This window comes from Bos mutus, chromosome 18, assembly GCF_027580195.1.
Source record: "Bos mutus isolate GX-2022 chromosome 18, NWIPB_WYAK_1.1, whole genome shotgun sequence".
Taxonomy (NCBI): Eukaryota; Metazoa; Chordata; class Mammalia; order Artiodactyla; family Bovidae; genus Bos; species Bos mutus.
The window spans coordinates 10,503,734-10,522,032 of NC_091634.1; the positions used below are offsets into that span (position 1 = coordinate 10,503,734).

The window sequence follows — 18,299 nt, forward strand, 5'->3', positions numbered from 1 at the left end:
GAAGTTCTCAACTGTGGCTGAAGTTTTGAAATTACACAGAACTGAACTTTTTAAGGACTGGACAAAGAAGCAATTCATTTACTCTCCAAGAGGTAAATGTGGGTGGTTTCTGGAAAGTGTGTTCTTGGTGGCCAGATCATAAGGGGCCAAGTCCTCCTTCTGTTACTTTCAAGCTGTGTGGCCTGGGGAGGACCCATAACCTCTCTGTGTGTCAGTTTCCCGCTCTATGAAATGGGGCTCCTGTGGCTCTAGGCTCCTGGGGTTAAGAATTAACTGTTACTACATGAAAGCACTTAGAAGAGGCTGACATGGAGAAGTACTCAGTCACAATGGCCTCTTTTTATTATGATTGTTATACTATTTTCATTGTTATGGTTGTTATTGAAAAATTATTATTAGATATGGATAGCTAGAGTCAGACAGGGTGCTCTGGTGGAAAAGGGCTGGCTTGCGGGTACTGAATTCTTATTTTGCCTTTGCCAGCCGCCTGCTCTTGAGCAAGTGACCCCACCCTTATCTGAGCCTCACTTTACTCCTTTGTAAAAGGGGTCAATCACAGAGGCCTCTTGGGGATTTCAAGAGCTCTTGTGCGTCGGTTGCCCATGCTGCGTGGGCTGTAACATGACCAGAGTCAGAACTCAGAGTAGGGGCGTCTCTGATTTGGATAAAGACTCTCCTCCTCTCCAAGGATGTCTCCTCTTTGTCCCCAACCCGTGAGTGCAGCCCTTGTCTCTAACGCACCTGTTAGAAGCAGACTTGTCCAGGCGGGGCTGTGGCTGGAGCTGGTGCCCAGAGGCCACATCATGCCACGTTCTGTCCTGCAGCGGAGGCAGCTGCGCAGAAGAGGCCGCCCTTCTGGAGTGGGGTCTCCTAGACCACACAGTCAAGTACACAACCTTGGCCCCGCCCCCGCAAGCTCCCGCCCATTCCCTGGCCACACCCACACGGTGCCCAGCCTTGGTCTCCAGTGATGAGCTGGGAAGTCTCTTCTCCAGCACTGGGTTCGTGGCGGGTGGCGAGCAGGCTGGGGAAGGGTCTTTGGAGAAGAGGCTCTGGAGTTGAGCTCACCTCTCTCTCCGGCTCCCGCTCCCAGCCCCTCTGGGCCGGGAGAACGATGAAGATGGAGAACTAGGACAGAACTGTCCCTGGAACAGAGGCAACGACGGGCCAAAGGTCACCAGGTAGGCGGGGAGCTAGGCCTCGTGCTGGCCTCCTGAGTTTGCTCTAGACCTTCAGACTATTAACTCTGAGCCTCTGTAAAATGAGGGGGTTGATAGTGCCTTCCCCAGGGTCAGAGGGGCCCATTCGTACAGAAATCAGGTGCTCAACAGAGTGTCTGGCATGTCCTAGGTACTCAAAAAATGGCCGTGGCTATTACAATAATGCTAATTATAATTATTATTATTGGAATCTTGGATGTTCTCAAGTCATGATCAGGAGCCCTTTCTCATGGCTGTGCTCATATTATGTATCCTAAATTTTGGATTCTAGAAGGAGAAGCCGCCAAAGCTTCTTTCTCTCATCCTTTTGGCCCTTCAGGCCTAGTCTTTCCTAATCAAGTTAATAATAATACTGCCCAAATACTAGCTTGGATTTACTGAACACCCATTGGGTGCCAGTTATTGCTATTTACAATTGTTTTCTGGTTGGCTCCTCATAGTACCTTGAGGGGTTGATATGAACATCCTCATTTTCCAGGGTTCACAGAGGCTAAGAAATTCATGCAATGCCACACAGCTATTCATAATGGCTTTTGTCAGTTCTTGGAGTGAGCCACCTCAGGGCCTTAGTACTGCTGCTCCTTCTTGGAGGCTTTCACGAATCATCTCATGACTGGCTGAGACGAGAATAATCATCATCTCATTATTCTAATCTCAAGTCAAATATCAATTCAAATAGTAATGCCCCACAAAGGTCTTCCCTAAACACCTACTGTAAGTCAGGCCCCTCCTGCTTCTTGCTAGCAAGATACACTGCTTTATTTTCAGTATAATATCTGCTATTATACACTCTGAAATCATTTCTTTTTTTGTTTATTATTTGTCTCTTATCCCCCACACCTACCTCCCTGGCTAGAATGTCAGACCCAGGAGGAGCCCTTCAGTCATGTTTGGCTCATGACTATGTCCCAGGGTCTAGAGCAGTACTAATACCTGGCCCATCATGGATACCCAATAAATTTCCTTTAGTGAATGCATGAAAGAATGAGTGTTGGAAATAATGAAATAATGGGAGTGTTGGAATTTGAACTCATGTCTGACTCAGAAGTTCCTATTTTTCTCTCCCAGAGATGTCTAGGTTCTATCCAACCCTGGGACAAAGTCTCCCCCTTGAATCTCTAAAAGTAGTCATCATCAAGTGACAGAGTTATGTCTTTACTGGTACTAGCCATACTGCCTTTTTTATGATTTTTCTGAAGGCCTCTGCTAGGGCAACTAGCCAGGCCAGGGGATCAGGGATGGGTAATAAACAAATATTTGCAGTATGGTTAATAACCACCTATGGATGAGAACTCTGTGGTTTCTGATCCGCCAGTGTTCATGTTCTTTTATCTAGGTGATAACAAGTGGAGCTTCTTTTGAGAAACTAACTTCCTCTTGGTTCCAGGGAGCCGAGGAGCCCAGGCCTGACCTATCAGAGCACTTTACACTCTTCAACCACAGTGACTGAGTGAGGGCTGGAGTTGTGACCCGAGCTTAACCGATCAGAGCATTTTAGCCTCAAGCCTCGGTAATTTCTTGAGACTTGGGCACATACCCAAAGCAGGCCAAGGAGGAGAAAAATGAGGACTTTTACTGGAATTCTGGGAAATATAGCACTGCTTTCTCCTGGGCTTACTAAGCAGAAGGGATCTAAATGTGGAGCTGCTTGGGGCCCTCTTCCTACCTTGAGTAGAGAGGCTGTAAAGGAATGAGGCCAACACACAGGAAAGCACAGCTAGAATGAACAGAAATTTCAGGGGATATCATTTAAACACCCAGATCTAGCTGTGCCTGAAGCTGGTACTAATGTTGACTTCACATTTTGTGTTGCATGAGTCTATATATTTCCATTGATCTTCCCAGACCAGTTTGATTTGGGATTCAGTTACTTGTCTCCAAAAGAAATTTGATTGAAAGAAAAAGTGAAAAACAGAGTTTTGAGACCATATGATTTGGGATCTAGCAGAGACCGATGATGGCAGGGGAAGTGCCCTGTGAAGGAGATGGTTAAACTGACCCTGAGGGAGGAGGAGGATTTAGCAGGTCGGTGTTTCGCAACTTACCACATTCTCTTACCACATCATAATACCTTCCATATGCACACCCACATAGATTTCAACTTATTTACTTAATAGTTTTCCTTAAAACAACTCAACTAAAATAAGCTCAACTCAGTTTTTAAACACTAAAATTCACAAAATTATATACTAATATGCAACTTGTATTAACACAGATGAAAATTAAAACATAACGATGAATATAAAACCTATTTTTCCACATAACTGGTGTAAATTTTTTGGCGTGTCACCAAAAGAATACGAGCCCCAGTCTGTTGTTTCATGATGAGAAGATACTTAACATTTCTGAACTGTACCTCAAAAATAAAATTAACTGTACCTTAAAATTTTGTATCATGAGGTGTTTTTTGAAACCACAATTAAAAAAAATTTTTTTTTAACCAGAAGAGAGCCAGGAGCAATCATGTACATAGCTTGTCTTTACAGTCTAAAATAAACCCTTGCTTATATTCCAATAAATGGCAAAATTACATATGTAGAAATCATAACAAACCATCATCAAGTCTGTAGTTAACTTGGGGAAGGGACTGAATACTCAAATAGGAAGAAAGAATGCAAATGGGAGATGCAATATCTAATAAGTTACTTCTCTTTCATTAGAGTCAGACAGCTTAGTCTACCATCGGTAGTGATGTCATGGGAGTGTTATGTAGCTCCTCATATGATGTGATAAGAAGGGGACTTCATCTCTATGGTATTTCTCCCCTCCCTCCAAACCTATAACCCCAGTCTGAGAAAAACTCAGACCAACCCAGACTGAGAGACGTTCTACAAAATCTGACCAGTGTTCCTTAAAACTTTGACAACCATGAAAAGCAAGGTAAGACTAAGAACCTGCCACAAAGGAAACCCAGGAGACATGGAAACAACATGTGATATGGTAATCCGGATTGCATCCTGAAACAGAAGAACTTTAACGGAAAAATTGGTGAAATTAGAATACAGTCTAGAGTGTAATGGAAACAAACAAACAAACACGAGTCCTACTTGGAGGACATAATCCTGACATAGCAATTGCTAACATTTACAGAGAACTCAACTCTGAATGGGGCACTGCTGTAAACACTTTAGCTCATTTATTATCTGTTAGCTAATTTATCGGTTAGCTCATTATCTGTTAGCTCATTTATCCTTTCAACACCCCTCTGAGGCAAGTGCTGCCATTCCCCTATTACAGAGGAGGAAATGAAGTCATGGAGAGGGTGAGTGACTTATCTAAGGTTACACAGCTGGTGGATGGCTGGGCAGACCCAGGTGCCAGTTTCCAGAGTCTGTGATCTTAAACATTATATACAACAATCTTTTATTGTCGTTTGGGAAACAAACACAACATGGCAAATCAACTATACTCCAATAAATTTTATTTTAAAAAATCATTTGGGCCTTCTAACATCCGTAAGTGGCAGATATTATTGTTTTCATATTTTCGTATGAGGAAACAGAGATACATGGTTGAGGTTAAATAAATTGCTCAAGGTCACACACATGTAAGTCACAGTCACCCCAAACCAGCCTCACTTCCTTCCTCCTGTCCTCAGACAATGCATTCCCCGAGGCACAGGTCAGATCCTGTGTCCTTGGCTCCTTGAATACTTGCAGCATCATTTATTTCTTCGCGCGCGCGCGTGTGTGTGTGTGTGTGTGTTTGATGGTACATCAGAGGGGAGCAGTAAAGCATCATTTTAAAACAATTTATTTATTTTTGGTTGCACTGGGTATCTGTTGCTGCACGCGGACTTTCTCTAGTTACAGTGAGTGGGCTTCTCGCTGCAGTGGTTTCTCTTTTTGCAGAGCACAGGCTGTAATGTGCATGGGCTTCAGTAGTTGTGGCACACCGGCTTAATTGCTCCCTGGCATGTGGGCTTTTCCTTGTCCAGGGATTGAACCTGTGTCCCCTGCATTGGCAGGCAGATTCCTAACCACTGGACCAGCAGAGAAGTCCAAAGCATCATTTTGTTAATAACAGGACAAATAGCAATGAGGTGCAGTTCTGGACAGAGTTGTGAAATGCAACTTGAAGGCCAAAAGAACTCCCAGTCCCGCCGGAGGCTAAGTGTGGATGGGGCAAACCTTATCCCACATGTTTCACATTTCCACGGCAGGATGTCCTGCCATTCATCAGAGGCAGCCACAGCCACTTCCAGGGGTTTTGGAAATATCTCTCTACATTTTGATTGTCACATGCCTGAGGATGAAATAGCACTGACATTTATTGCTGTAAAGATCCAGCAATAATAGATGGGACTGTCCCATATACCAGAGATTTGCCTCACCTGAAAAGCCAATAGTGGGACTTCCCTGGTGGTCCAGTAGTTAAGACTTGGTGCTTCCAATGCAGGAGGCACGGGTTTAATCCTTGGTTGGGGAACTAAGATCCCACATGCTGTGTGGCCAACAAATAAACATAAATAAATAAATACTTTAAAAAAAGAAAAGGCCAACAGCACACCACTTAGAAAGGTGGGATTGGAGTAAGGCTCATGTGGCTCTGGTTTTTGTCCTGTTTCGTGTTCCTCTTTTTTTGGATCTGCACATTTTGGTCTGTCGCCTCCTGTCATGTGATTATAGGGCCTATGGAAGGTAAGTTTATGAGGAAGAGAAACTAGTGGTGCCCCCATCCCTGACCTATTAGCCTCCTCTTTCATAGTTAAAGAAACTTTAGCGGGACCCTTAATTGTTTGGAATAAGGACTACATTTCCCAGCTTCTCTTACAGCAGGTGTGGTTGTGTGACCAGATTCTGGTCCATGAGACATGAGCAGAGGTGGAGTTTTTAGGTCATGGTCACGTATGGATGTGAGAGTTGGACTATAAAGAAAGCTGAGCGCTGAAGAATTGATGCTTTTGAACTGTGGTGTTGGAGAAGACTCTTGAGAGTCCCTTGGACTGCAAGGAGATCCAACCAGTCCATCCTAAAGGAGATCAGTCCTGGGTGTTCATTGGTAGGACTGATGTTGAAGCTGAAACTCCAATACTTTGGCCACCTGATGCAGAGAGCTGACTCATTTGAAAACACCCTGATGCTGGGAAAGATTGAGGGCAGGAGGAGAAGGGGATGACAGGATGAGATGGTTGGATGGCATCATCGACTCAATGGACATGGGTCTGGGTGGACTCCGGGAGATGGTGATGGACAGGGAGGCCTGGCGTGCTGCGGTTTATGGGGTTGCAGAGTTGGACACGACTGAGCGACTGAACTGAATTTAAAGGAAGAGGGCCTCCCTTTCTCGTTTCCCCTTTCTTCAGGCTAGAGTGGGGATATCGTGAGCTGGCATCCTGGGCCAAGGGGACAAGTATCACAGTATGGAAGAACCCTTGGCACCTTCACAGAGCAGAGCTGCACACCAACTTGGACTGTGGCAGGAGAGAGAAATAACATTTCTGTGTAATGCAAGCTATCATTATTTTGAATATCTCACATGCAGCCAAATTTTAAGCTATTCAGTTTGGGGGCAGCAGAAAGGAGGGGAAGGTGATGGTAAACCCACTGGGCCACAGGACTCAGCCATGTTCCCTGCTATTGCTTATAATTCAGGTAATAAAACCATCATGTTATCCTCTCTCTTACACACCCCTGCATCTCTTTTTCTCTCTCAATTGTTACTACCTGCAGATCAGGACAAAGGGTGATATTCACTGAGATCTTCAATCTCCACCCAGTTGCTGGTAGAAAAATGGGTGTAAAGAAACCAGAGATTATCTGGACTTTCTTCTGCAAAGCAGGCCTTACTTACACAGGGGACAGATCAGCAGTGGAGTTCCCCCTGGATGTAGGAAGCTGAAGAGAAAATGTCCCAGGGGTTTTAGATTGTTGCATTTCTTTGCTCACCATCTGAGACTTTCCGCTTTTAGAATACCTTCCAGTACCACAGAGGGTGGGAAGCTATATTTCCTTACTTCCCTTAAAGCCAATATGACATACTTGCATGAGATTTGGAAAATGAAAGTGAAATGGAAGCTTTGCTCATGATGCTTCTGCTATGGATTTTTGTAAAGCCAGTCATGGACAGACTGGTGTTTATTGTAAGGCACCACCAGTGACTGGCTTTGTGTGTTTTGAGAGGCTCTTTGTGAACTCAGCAAGTATGGTGTGGTTCTGGGGCCAGTACAGACCTACTCGTTTCATTGTGCTTCGCAGAGATTATGTTTTGTACAAACTGAAGGTCTGTGGCAACCATGTGTTGAACAAGATGATTGGTGCCATTTTCCCAATAGCATTTATTCACTTCATGTCTCTGTGTCAGATTTTGGTAATTCTCACAATTTCTCGAACTTTCTCATTATTACTATATTTGTTTTAGTGGCCTTGATGGATGATCTTTGGTGTTGTTACTGCAACTGGCTGAAGGCTCAGATGATGGTTAGCGTTTTTTAGCAATAAAGTATTTTTAAATTCAAGTATGTGCATTTTTTAAAACATAATACTGTTGCACACTTGATAGACTCCAGTATAGTGTAAACATAACTTTTATCTGAACTGGGAAACCGAGAGATTCCTGTGGCTTGCTTTATTGTGATATTCACTTTATTGTAATGGCCTGGAACTAAATCTGTAATATCTGTAGGTGCGGGTCTGTCCCTTTCAGCCAATTTAAATTAATCCAGGGCTTCCTTGGTGGTCTTGTGGTTAAGAACCTGCCTGCCAATTCAGGGGATATGGGTTCAGTCCTCGGTCTGGGAAGATCCAATATAACCAACCATTTGCCTCACAACTATTGAGCTTGTGCTCTGGAGCCCATGCTCTGCAACAAGAGATATCACCGCAATGAAAGCCCGTGCATTGCAACTAGATCCTTCTTGCTGCAACTAGAGAAAGCCTATATGCAGCAATGAAGACCCCGCACAGCCAAAAATAAATAAATAAATAAATAAATGTATTAAAAAAGTCAATCCACTCTTAAGTCAAATCATGGACACAAGGATGTCATAGCACCAGATCATCTACCTTCCCAACATATAGAAAACACAAGGGCAATATTATCTTCTAAGTGAAAGCAATTTTCTCACCTTCCTCTTTTAAGACACAGCCCATAGCAATAGGAGGTAAACATTAATTTAAGTGATACAACACTATTTGTTTAAATAAAGGATCTAGAAGAGTCATGAGTGTTCTTCTTAGCTCCATGAGGGTAGAAGAAGAGAGAAATGACAATGAAAACTGATCTTGGAATTTTTCAGGAAAAGGGAGTATCAATGTAGATATTATTATCAGGGGCAACAGATTATTATTAAAACAACCAGTCCAGATTTGGGACGTATTAGCAACTAAATTGTGTCCTCCAAAATCCATATGTTGAAGCCCTAAACCCTCATGTGACTGTATTGGAGACAGTTCTTTAAAGGGGTAATTAAGTTTAATGAGGTTATAATCATGGAGCCCTAACCCAACAGGCCCAGTGATCTCATAAGAAAAGACACCAGGGATGGGCATGCATGCAGGGAAAAGGTCATCTGAGGACACAGTAAGAGGTCACCCATCTGCAAGCCAAAAAGAGAGACCTTAGGAGAAACCAAATCTGCTAGCACCTTGACCTTGGACTGCTGGAAGTATGAGAACATTTTTTCTATTGTTTAAGCCATCTCGTGGTTGTTCAGTCATTAAGTCATGTCCGACTCTGTGACCCCATGGACTGCAGCACATCAGGCTTCCCTGTCCTTCACTGTCTCCTGGAGTTTGCTTAAATTCATGTCCATTGAGTTGGTGATGCTATCTGACCATCTCATTCTCTGCCACCCCCTTCTTGTTTTGCCTTCAATCTTTCTCAGCACCAGGGTCTTTTCCAATGAGTTGGCTCTTTGCATCAGGTGGCCAAAGTATTGGAGCTTCAGCTTCAGCATCAGTCCTTTCAATGAATATCCAGGGTTGATTTCCTCCAGGGGGGCTTCCCTGGTAGCTCAGTTGGTAAAGAATCCACCTGCAATGCAGGAGACCCTGGTTTGATTCCTGGGTTGGGAAGGTCCGCTGGAGAAGGGATAGGCTACCCACTCCAGTATTCTTGGGCTGCCATTGTGGCTTAGTTGGTAAAGAATGTTCCCACAATGTGGGAGATCTGGGTTCAATCCATGGGTTGGGAAGATCCCCTTCTCAAGAGAAGGGAAAGGGAAAGGAAGAAGGGAGAAGGGAAAGGGTACGCCAGTATTCTGGCCTGGAGAGTTCCATGGACTTTATAGTCCATGGGGTCACAAAGAGTCAGACACAACTGAGTGACTCACTTCCAGAGCTTTCCCTTCAGGATTGACTGATTTCATTTAAGCCACCTAGTATTTTATTAAGACAGCCTTGGCAAACTAATACAGCAGGTTAATGGGGGCTTTCAAATGATGAAGCAACATCAGCTTTTGAAGTCCGGGTTTCTTATAAGACTCCTTTATTCAAAATACATGTACAAAGAGGATTTCACAAGCCAAAGTCTCTGCTTTTCAGAAGCTGTAGAAGAGAGATTGTTGCTAAGATTTCTGTTACCAGTTAAAATAGCCTAGAGTTTCAAAGCAAAGTCTTGCAATCACACTTTTTTTTTTTTCAGTGTTAAGAAAACAAAGAAGTAGTCTCAGTATGGTCAAAACTTACAATGTAAAGGCAAATGGGATTAAGATGATTATTAACAAATAGAACATGAGGCATGCAACAGTTTGCATCCATTAAAATGAAGACGTTGGAGAGAAAAGTAAAAATTGTAGTTTGAGGGGTACCATGATGGCTGTGAACCCAAACCAGTCTTTTGGACTCAGGTTCTGTCACTTTTTATTTTTAATGTTTTGAGTATGAAGGCGATACTCTCTCTCTTTTTAAAATTTGTTTGGCTGCGCCAGGTCTTAATTGCAGCACACAGGACTTACAATCTTCATTGAGCCATGCCGATCTTTAGTTTTGGCCTGTGGGATCTAGTTCTCTGACCAGGGATCAAACCTGAGCCCCTTGCACTGGGAACACAGAGTCCTAGCCACTGGATACCAGGGAAGTCCCATAAATAACCTGTCACTTTTAAGCTGTATCCCATTTGGAGGTTAATGATGACATTCAGATACCCCAATTATTGGGGGGAAAAATCTACCTCGCACAATTGCCTCACTTCTCAGAGAGTTGCATTTGAAAACCTGTTGTTTTCTTGCAAAGTTAAGAACTCCACAGTGGTGACAAGTCCAGTTTTCAAGTCTTATGTGGGTGGGTGGGGCTCTTTCCCTTAACGTTCAGCTCACATTTTAAGACCTTTTAATAGACCTTCCTTCTTGCTGCCTATGTCCCTGCGCCTCACCTCGTATCATGCTTAATTGAGTGGGGACTATGATCAGATGAGAAAATCAGCCTCCAAAATAAGTTTGGTTGCAAAAAAAAAAAAAATGGATAACCCAACTCAAAATGATTTAAAAATCTGACATGTATTATCCTATGTAGCAGGATTCCAAGGATAGAGCAGTTCTGGGTTGGTTAACCCAGCAGCTCGGTGGTAACACCAAAGACCCAAGTTCTGCATCTTCCTTCACTGCTCTCAGCAGGTTGAACTGTGAGGCCAAATCCCTTCACAGTCCAGGATAGTCACTACGTGGGCCAACAACTTCCAAAGGCAGAAAAAAGGACCCCTAGCTCTCTTTAAGACAGAATAAAATCTTTCCCATCAGCACCCCCGAGAAGACGTCATCTCACCTGGTACCAGGTCACGTGTCTGTTGCTGGGGATAGGAACATCATGATTGGTTCAGCTGTTAACCAATCAGGACTTTTTTTTTTTTTGGCGGGTTCCTGTCCTTAATTCCCCACAGAGGGAAGAGGGCACGGTGTTCATTTTACAGCTGTGGGGGCACTTCAAGCGTGGGAGACAGGGAGGAGTGGATGCTACTGGGAGGTACCCCACCAGCCTCCTCTAGTCTCCCACACCTGCTACATTTGAGGCGGGTAGCCGCCTCACCAAGCCGGGTTTACAGCCCCCCTTTCAACCCGTTCCAGTCTCAGGCTCTTCCCTCTGCGTTCCCTCACACTTCAAAGCAGCCCTTAAGAGAAATCCGCCTGGTGGAGACCTGGGGCCTTCAGTCAACAGCCAAGGGAATGAACTATCTAGAAAGCAGATCTTTTAACCTTTAGTTGACTGCTACTTTGGTTCTCATCTTGACCGAAACCTTGTGAGAGACACTCTTAGCAGAACTACCCAGGTAAGCCGCTCCTAAATTCCTGACACACAGTAGCTGTGCTTAAAAACTTTTTTGTTGTTGTTTAAGCCATGAGTTTTTGGAGTAATTTGTTACACTCCTTCACAGAAACTAGGGATTCATCGGATTCAGTGAGGTAATAGATAAGCACATGTGCTTGGCACACAGTTCGGTCTGTTTAAATGCTACCTATTACTGTTTCAGTATTTCCTAAGGCTTATCAAACTCCCCCTGCCCCCTCAACGATTTAAAATCAGTCTCTTTTACTTACAGACTTAAGCTGAACTGAGCCATGGACCAATCCTTGGGAAGTGGGTAGCATTGCAGTCTGAAGCAGTTCTGAACAATGGAAATACATTGCATGCCATAGATATATATTTTTAAAATTTCTAGGAGTTACCTTAAAAAGCAGAAAGACAAAGACTTCCCTGGTAGTCCAGTGGTTAAAACCCCACCTACCACTGCAGGGGGCATGGTTTTTGATCCCTGGTCAGGAGAAGGCAATGGCACCAGTACTCTTGGCTGGAAAATCCCATGGATGGAGGAGTCTGGTGGGCTGCTGTCTATGGGGTCGCTAAGAGTCGGACATGACTGAGTGACTGCACTTTCACTTTTCACTTTCACGCATTGGAGAAGGAAATGGCAACCCACTCGTGTTCTTGCCTGGAGAATCCCAGGGACAGGGGAGCCTGGTGGGCTGCCGTCTATGGGGTTGCACAGAGTCGGACACGACTGAAGCAACTTAGCAGCCAGGGAAATAAGGTCCTGCATGCTGCAGGGTGTGGCAGGCGAAGGGCTGTGGGCAAAAATTGTAAATAATAACAAAAAGCAGACAGGATACTTATTTTCACCTGTTTGCTACCATGTACGTAAAATTGGTTTCAGGTGATCATCTTCTGGTGCATTTGGATTTGTTAGTAATTGTAACTGAAGCTAGATGTAGTTAAGATATATCGTTTTAAGAATCATTGAAAATTATAACTTGAAACTTGGGTATTGTGAATTATTAGTGAAAGAAAAACTAGATGAGAATGTAGTATTCTTATACATTTAGAGAGACTCTGACTTGGTATTTCTTACACAAAATCGATTGTCATAAACCTTTTTATAATTTGTAAAAATTTTTATTATTTCTTTTTTTTTTTTTTTAGTTTCTGACTGTGCAGCGAGGCATATGGGATCTCAGCTCCCCAACCAGAGATCTAACCCATGCCCCTGAATTGAAAGCACAGTGTCTTAACCACTGGACCACTGGGGAGGTCCCTTTTCAAAAAAAATTTTTTTAATGTTTTGACACAGTTTTAATAGAAGTGAATAGAATAGAACCATACTCAAAGAGATTACTATCATGTGAATCTGTGCTGGAAAACAATAACAACAACTAAGTTGGATGTTTCTTTCTTAAATTATTTTCAGTTCTCCAGACGGAAACAGTGACATTCTTAGTGTGATATTTGATGTTCTTCATGTTCTAATCTCTACCAGCATTTCCATTCTGACTCTGTCATTTCCTTCATATAGTCTCCACCAGAGTATTTGGAGGTGTATACTCTGTATGTGGCCACAGCTAAAATAGCCCTATTATTTGAGAGTGGATAAAATCCAGCAATACATGAACCGTGAACTTCCTGATGTTCAAGCTGGTTTTAGAAAAGGCAGAGAAACCAGAAATCAAATTGCCAACATCTGCTGGATCATGGAAAAAGCAAGAGAGTTCCAGAAAAACATCTATTTCTGCTTTATTGACTATGCCAAAGCCTTTGACTGTGTGGATCACAATAAACTGTGGAAAATTCTGAAAGAAATGGGAATACCAGACCACCTGACCTGAGAAATCTGTATGCAGGTCAGGAAGCAACAGTTGGAACTGGACATGGAACAACAGACTGGTTCCAAATAGGAAAAGGAGTACATCAAGGCTGTATATTGTCACCCTGCTTGCTGCTGCTGCTGCTGCTAAGTCGCTTCAGTCATGTCTGACTCTGTGCGACCCCATAGATGGCAGCCCACCAGGCTCCCCCGTCCCTGGGATTCTCCAGGCAAGAACACTGGAATGGGTTGCCATTTCTTTCTCCAATGCATGAAAGTGAAAAGTGAAAGTGAAGTCGCTCAATCGTGTCCGACTCTTAGCGACCCCATGAACTGCAGCCCACCAGGCTCCTCCATCCATGGGATTTTCCAGGCAAGAGTACTGGAGTGGGGTGCCATTGCCTCCTCCTGCTTATTTAACTTATATGCAGAGTACATCATGAGAAACCCTGGGCTGGAAGAAACACAAGCTGGAATCAAGATTGCCGGGAGAAATATCAATAATCTCAGGTATGCAGATGATAACACCCTTATGGCAGAAAGTGAAGAGGAACTAAAAAGCCTTTTGATGAAGGTGAAAGTGGAGAGTGAAAAAGTTGGCTTAAAGCTCAACATTCAGAAAACGAAGATCATGGCATCCGGTCCCATCACTTCATGGCAAATAGATGGGGAAACAGTATCAGACTTTATTTTTTGGGGCTCCAAAATCACTGCAGATAGTGACTGCAGCCATGAAATTAAAAGACGCTTACTCCTTGGAAGGAAAGTTATGACCAACCTAGATAGCATATTCAAAAGCAGAGACATTACTTTGCCAACAAAGGTTCGTCTAGTCAAGGCTATGGTTTTTCCTGTGGTCATGTATGGATGTGAGAGTTGGACTGTGAAGAAGGCTGAGCGCCAAAGAATTGATGCTTTTGAACTGTGGTGTTGGAGAAGACTCTTGAGAGTCCCTTGGACTGCAAGGAGATCTAACCAGTCCATTCTGAAGGAGATCAGCCCTGGGGTTTCTTTGGAGGGAATGATGCTGAAGCTGAAACTCCAGTACTTTGGCCACCTCATGCGAAGAGTTGACTCATTGGAAAAGACTCTGATGGTGGGAGGGATTAAGGGCAGGAGGAGAAGGGGATGACAGAGGATGAGATGGCTGGATGGCATCACTGACTCGATGGACGTGAGTCTGAGTGAACTCTGGGAGTTGGTGATGGACAGGGAGGCCTGGCATGCTGCGATTCATGGGGTCGAAAAGAGTCGGACACGACTGAGTGACTGAACTGAACTGAACTGAAAATCCAACTGGGCTTCCCTGGTGGCTCAGTAGTAAAGAATCCCCCTGCCAATGCAGAAAACATGGGTTGGATCTCTGGATCAGAAAGATCCCCTGGAGAAGGAAATGACAATCCTCTGCAGTATTCTTGCCTGGGATATCCTATGGACAATGGGGCCCAGTGGGCTACAGACCATGGGTTTGCAGAGTCAAACATGGCTTAGAGACTAAACAACAAAATCCAACTCTTCTTCAAGGGCCACCTCAAGTTCCTCCATGGTCCCTTTGGTAACCATTTACCATTCTGCTCCCAAAGCACTGGATCCATACCTCCTTCATCACATTTATTTGAGGGAATGCCACAGTACACTCTGTGCTACCTGAACATAAGGATGCTGCTATGTGTGTGTATCCCCAGGGCCCCCAGGCAATGGAGGCAATATTGAACACATGGTTAATGATTGGTACAGGAGGCATATTACATGCCAGGAGGTACTTTGCATTCCTGTGTATATATCAGAATCATTAGTACAGCTCTGTGAACATACAGATCCTCAGGCTCCATATGAGAGCCACTAAGTCAGTATCTCACAGGGGTGGGCAGAAGCTCCATACCTGATTCGAATGTGGGAACAATTGAGTTTGTAAAGAGGTCAGTATAAACTGGAACTGCCAGGGAAGGTTTGTAGAGGACAAGCCATGTACCAAACTTTGAAGTTTTAGGGAAAGACGTATCAGGTCAAGTTAAAAAAAAAAAGCAAAATGACAGATATGAAAGTCAAGATGATGGTAAGGAAGCCAGATTTTTGAATAGATGGTTTATGTGAGACTGATAGCTGCTAACTGTGAATAAGCATGTTAGGACCAGATCATGGGGGATTTTGAAAACCTGTGCAGGTTCAAATCATTTTGCTCTACACTTGAAACTAACAAAACATTGTAAATCAACTATATTTGATTGTTTTCCAAGTGCACATTTGATGTATTTAATCCATGTAACCACCCCTGGGCTTCCCTGGTGGTGCTGGTGGTAAAGAACCTGTCTGCCAATGCAGGAGGCATAAGAAACACAGGTTTGATCCCTAAGTTGGGAAGATCCCCTGGAAGAGGGCATGGCAGCCCCCTCCAATATTCTTGCCTGGAGAATCCCTTGGACAGAGGAGCCTGGCGAGCTACTGTCCATAGGGTCACAAAGAGTCAGACATGACTGAAGCGACTTAGCACGCACGCACAGCCGCCACTACAGTCAAGATACAAAACATTTTTGTGACTCCAAAAGATTCCTTTGTGCCTCTTTGCAGTTAATGCCCCCATCCCAGGCAACCATTGATTGGCCTTTTTTTAGGGAAAAAAAATTAGGTTTGTCTCTCTCAGCATTTCTTATCAGAGGAATTACACTGAATGCCTTCTTTTGAGTCCATTCTGAAGCAGTCTTTTAACTCAGCATGTTTTTGAAATTCAGCCACATGGTTGCTTGTCCCAGTACTTCATTCCTTTTTACTGCTGAGTACAGTTAACCCTTGAATGACACGGTTTTGAGCTGCATGGGTCCACTTACACGCAGATTTTTTTTCAAAAAATACACAAGAATATATGTGTAGAACATCATGTGCAAGCCTTGTTTTGAGGTGCCTATCCTTACATAGGCATAAGCTGAATATATTTATACATTTAATATAAAATTAACATGTTAGCTTTCTTAGTGTTTTTATGACTTTGCTTTCAAAGAATTAAATTCCAGTATATCTTTCTCCCTCCCCCTCATAATTGAAGAAACTGTGTGTCCTCCTACACTTACTTAGATAAGTGATTTAAAAAAAAAAGCGACAAGGTTCCCAGTACTGTATTATGAGTATGACTGTAATACTTGTATGCCATAAAAAATTTATAGACCCCCTCAACCTAGTTCTTCTGCTCCCTTTCCACCCCACTGGGATGTGGACCAGGATGCCACTGCTTTGCATAACTCTGTTGGATATGCTTTGTGAATGGCACCTCCTGTTGGTGGAGGTGTGTATTTTAAAAGGGGACATTGGTAGGATGGTCCAGACAGTAGGCCAGGGGAGAACTGGGGGTAGTGGGGGTCTTCTATCTCTGGGGGTGGCAAGAGAACAAAGCCCCTCCCCATTTACAGCTCTTGGGAGTCACAGGTACGCATTCATTGTTGTTGCCTCATGGGAAGTCTGGATTCTTGATTAGTGTCAGCTCCCAGCTGGGCAGCAGGGAATCTTGCCCTGGGTGGGGCTGGGATGGTTTTCTCTGTTGATAAGAAGGGATGGAACTAGGCTCTAGCAGAAGATCGACAGCTCTTTGGCTTGTGTCTGCTTCCCAGGTCACCACCTGTCCCCTGGTGAGCTACATCCACGGGCCCACTGTGAATAGTTTGGGTTTTGTGCAATCAATTCTCTGAAGGCCTGTGAGGAAACCTCTCAGTTTAGAGGATCTTGGTGGAAGCTTCAGGATTCCCTTCTATCTCTGCTGAAGGGTAAGATTCTGGAAGAGAGTCCTCTGATATCCCTGCCCCTTTCTCCCTTAGTAATACAAACCTTGATTTTTAAATGGACACATTAAACCAGCAAAAACTAGATTGTCTATGTTTCCCTAAGTGTGGCCAGGTGATGACATTTTGGCCAATAGGTGCCAGTAGAAGCATTGTGTGGGCCTTCTCGGGGTTGGTCTTAAAGAATTTTTCTAAGTCCTTTGTCCTTTATACTACTGACTGGAATGTGGATATGATGGCCGGAGCTCCAGCAACCATCTTGGATCACAAGTTATATACTGAAGATGCCAGAGCAATAATATTGAAGGAGGCTGGGTACTAATGACTATGAAGCTGCCACATTAGCCCTGAATGCCCTACCTCTAGACTCTGTAAAAACAAATTAAGCTTCCAGCTTGTTTAGGTTATATGATTTTGGGTTTTTCTATTATGTGCAGTTGAACCTAGTCTTGACAAAAATACTCTCTCATGGAAAAGAAAGTCAGGATACATCCTGTCAAGTCAAGTGTATCTCTTGAAATTCTTTTGGGGCTGCTTGACAGGAATCCCACTGGAAGGAAAAAGGAAAACTTGTTGTAGGGGAATTCCAAGATAAGAGTGGGCTGTGTTTCAAGGACACCCAGACCGGAAGCTCAAACCTCTGCAGGGACTTTTGTTCTCCCTTTCATATCTGCCTCCCTCTGTACCTTGCATTCATTCTTCTCTCTTCTTACAGCTTGACTTTTTCCCCAGAGGCAAGAACATAACTGCTCCTAGCCCCTAAGCTCTCTTGCATTTTTGGCCACCCAAAGGGAAACAGATTCTCTCAGGCTCCCCTGGCTGGGAATCCTGAGTGAGCACAGTGGCGTACTGGAGGGGTGCTGACCTGAGGCTCTGATCATGGGCAGCATCTGAGCTTCCCTACCTCACAGCCTCCCAAGCCATGCCCGCTGCAACCGCTAGGATCTGTCTCCCCAACCTCCCCACTCCTTTTAGTCAGGTGTCCCTTGTCTTGATTGTGCCAACTAGAACAATCCCTGAGTCACTAAAATCTGGTCTTCTTAGACAAACTGAACAATGGGAGGAAATGTTGGTGACATAATATGGACTGGACTAAGAGTGGGATAAAATTGCTTGTTGCTGAAACCTCTGAGCTCAGCTTCTCAGTAAGATTCAGTGATCTGAATTAAGGGTGGGGAATGCAGCCTGGCCTGTGGGTGGCATAACCCAGAGGTTGAGGGCATAATCGTGGAGCCAGCCTGGGTACAAGTCCTGCCTTCATCATCAGCCAGCCATGAGCCATCAGACAAGCTATTGTTCCTTC

The 18,299-nt window shown here is 44.0% G+C and overlaps 2 protein-coding genes across 4 annotated transcripts in view; one reads left to right on the forward strand and one right to left on the reverse strand.

The window, feature by feature from the left end:
* The window catches only part of IGSF23 (immunoglobulin superfamily member 23), a 14,584-nt gene extending 13,681 nt beyond the window's left edge, over window positions 1–903 (reverse strand). For both annotated transcript variants that reach the window (XM_005900303.2, XM_070387583.1), the window contains exon 1: window positions 742–903. In XM_005900303.2, coding sequence (XP_005900365.2) covers window positions 742–805 — 64 coding nt within the window. In that variant the 5' untranslated portion in view covers window positions 806–903. The remainder of the gene's footprint in view (window positions 1–741) is intronic.
* CEACAM20 (CEA cell adhesion molecule 20) overlaps window positions 1–18,299 on the forward strand; it is a 77,400-nt gene that overhangs the window by 2,226 nt on the left and 56,875 nt on the right. Inside the window, exon 1 of one of the 2 annotated variants that reach the window (XM_070387581.1) lies at window positions 1,072–1,181. The exons of the other annotated variant lie outside the window; for it this stretch is intronic. The gene's annotated coding sequence lies outside the window, so the exon portion shown is untranslated. Of the gene's footprint in view, window positions 1–1,071; window positions 1,182–18,299 lie in introns of those variants that run through there. 2 annotated transcript variants of the gene reach the window in all.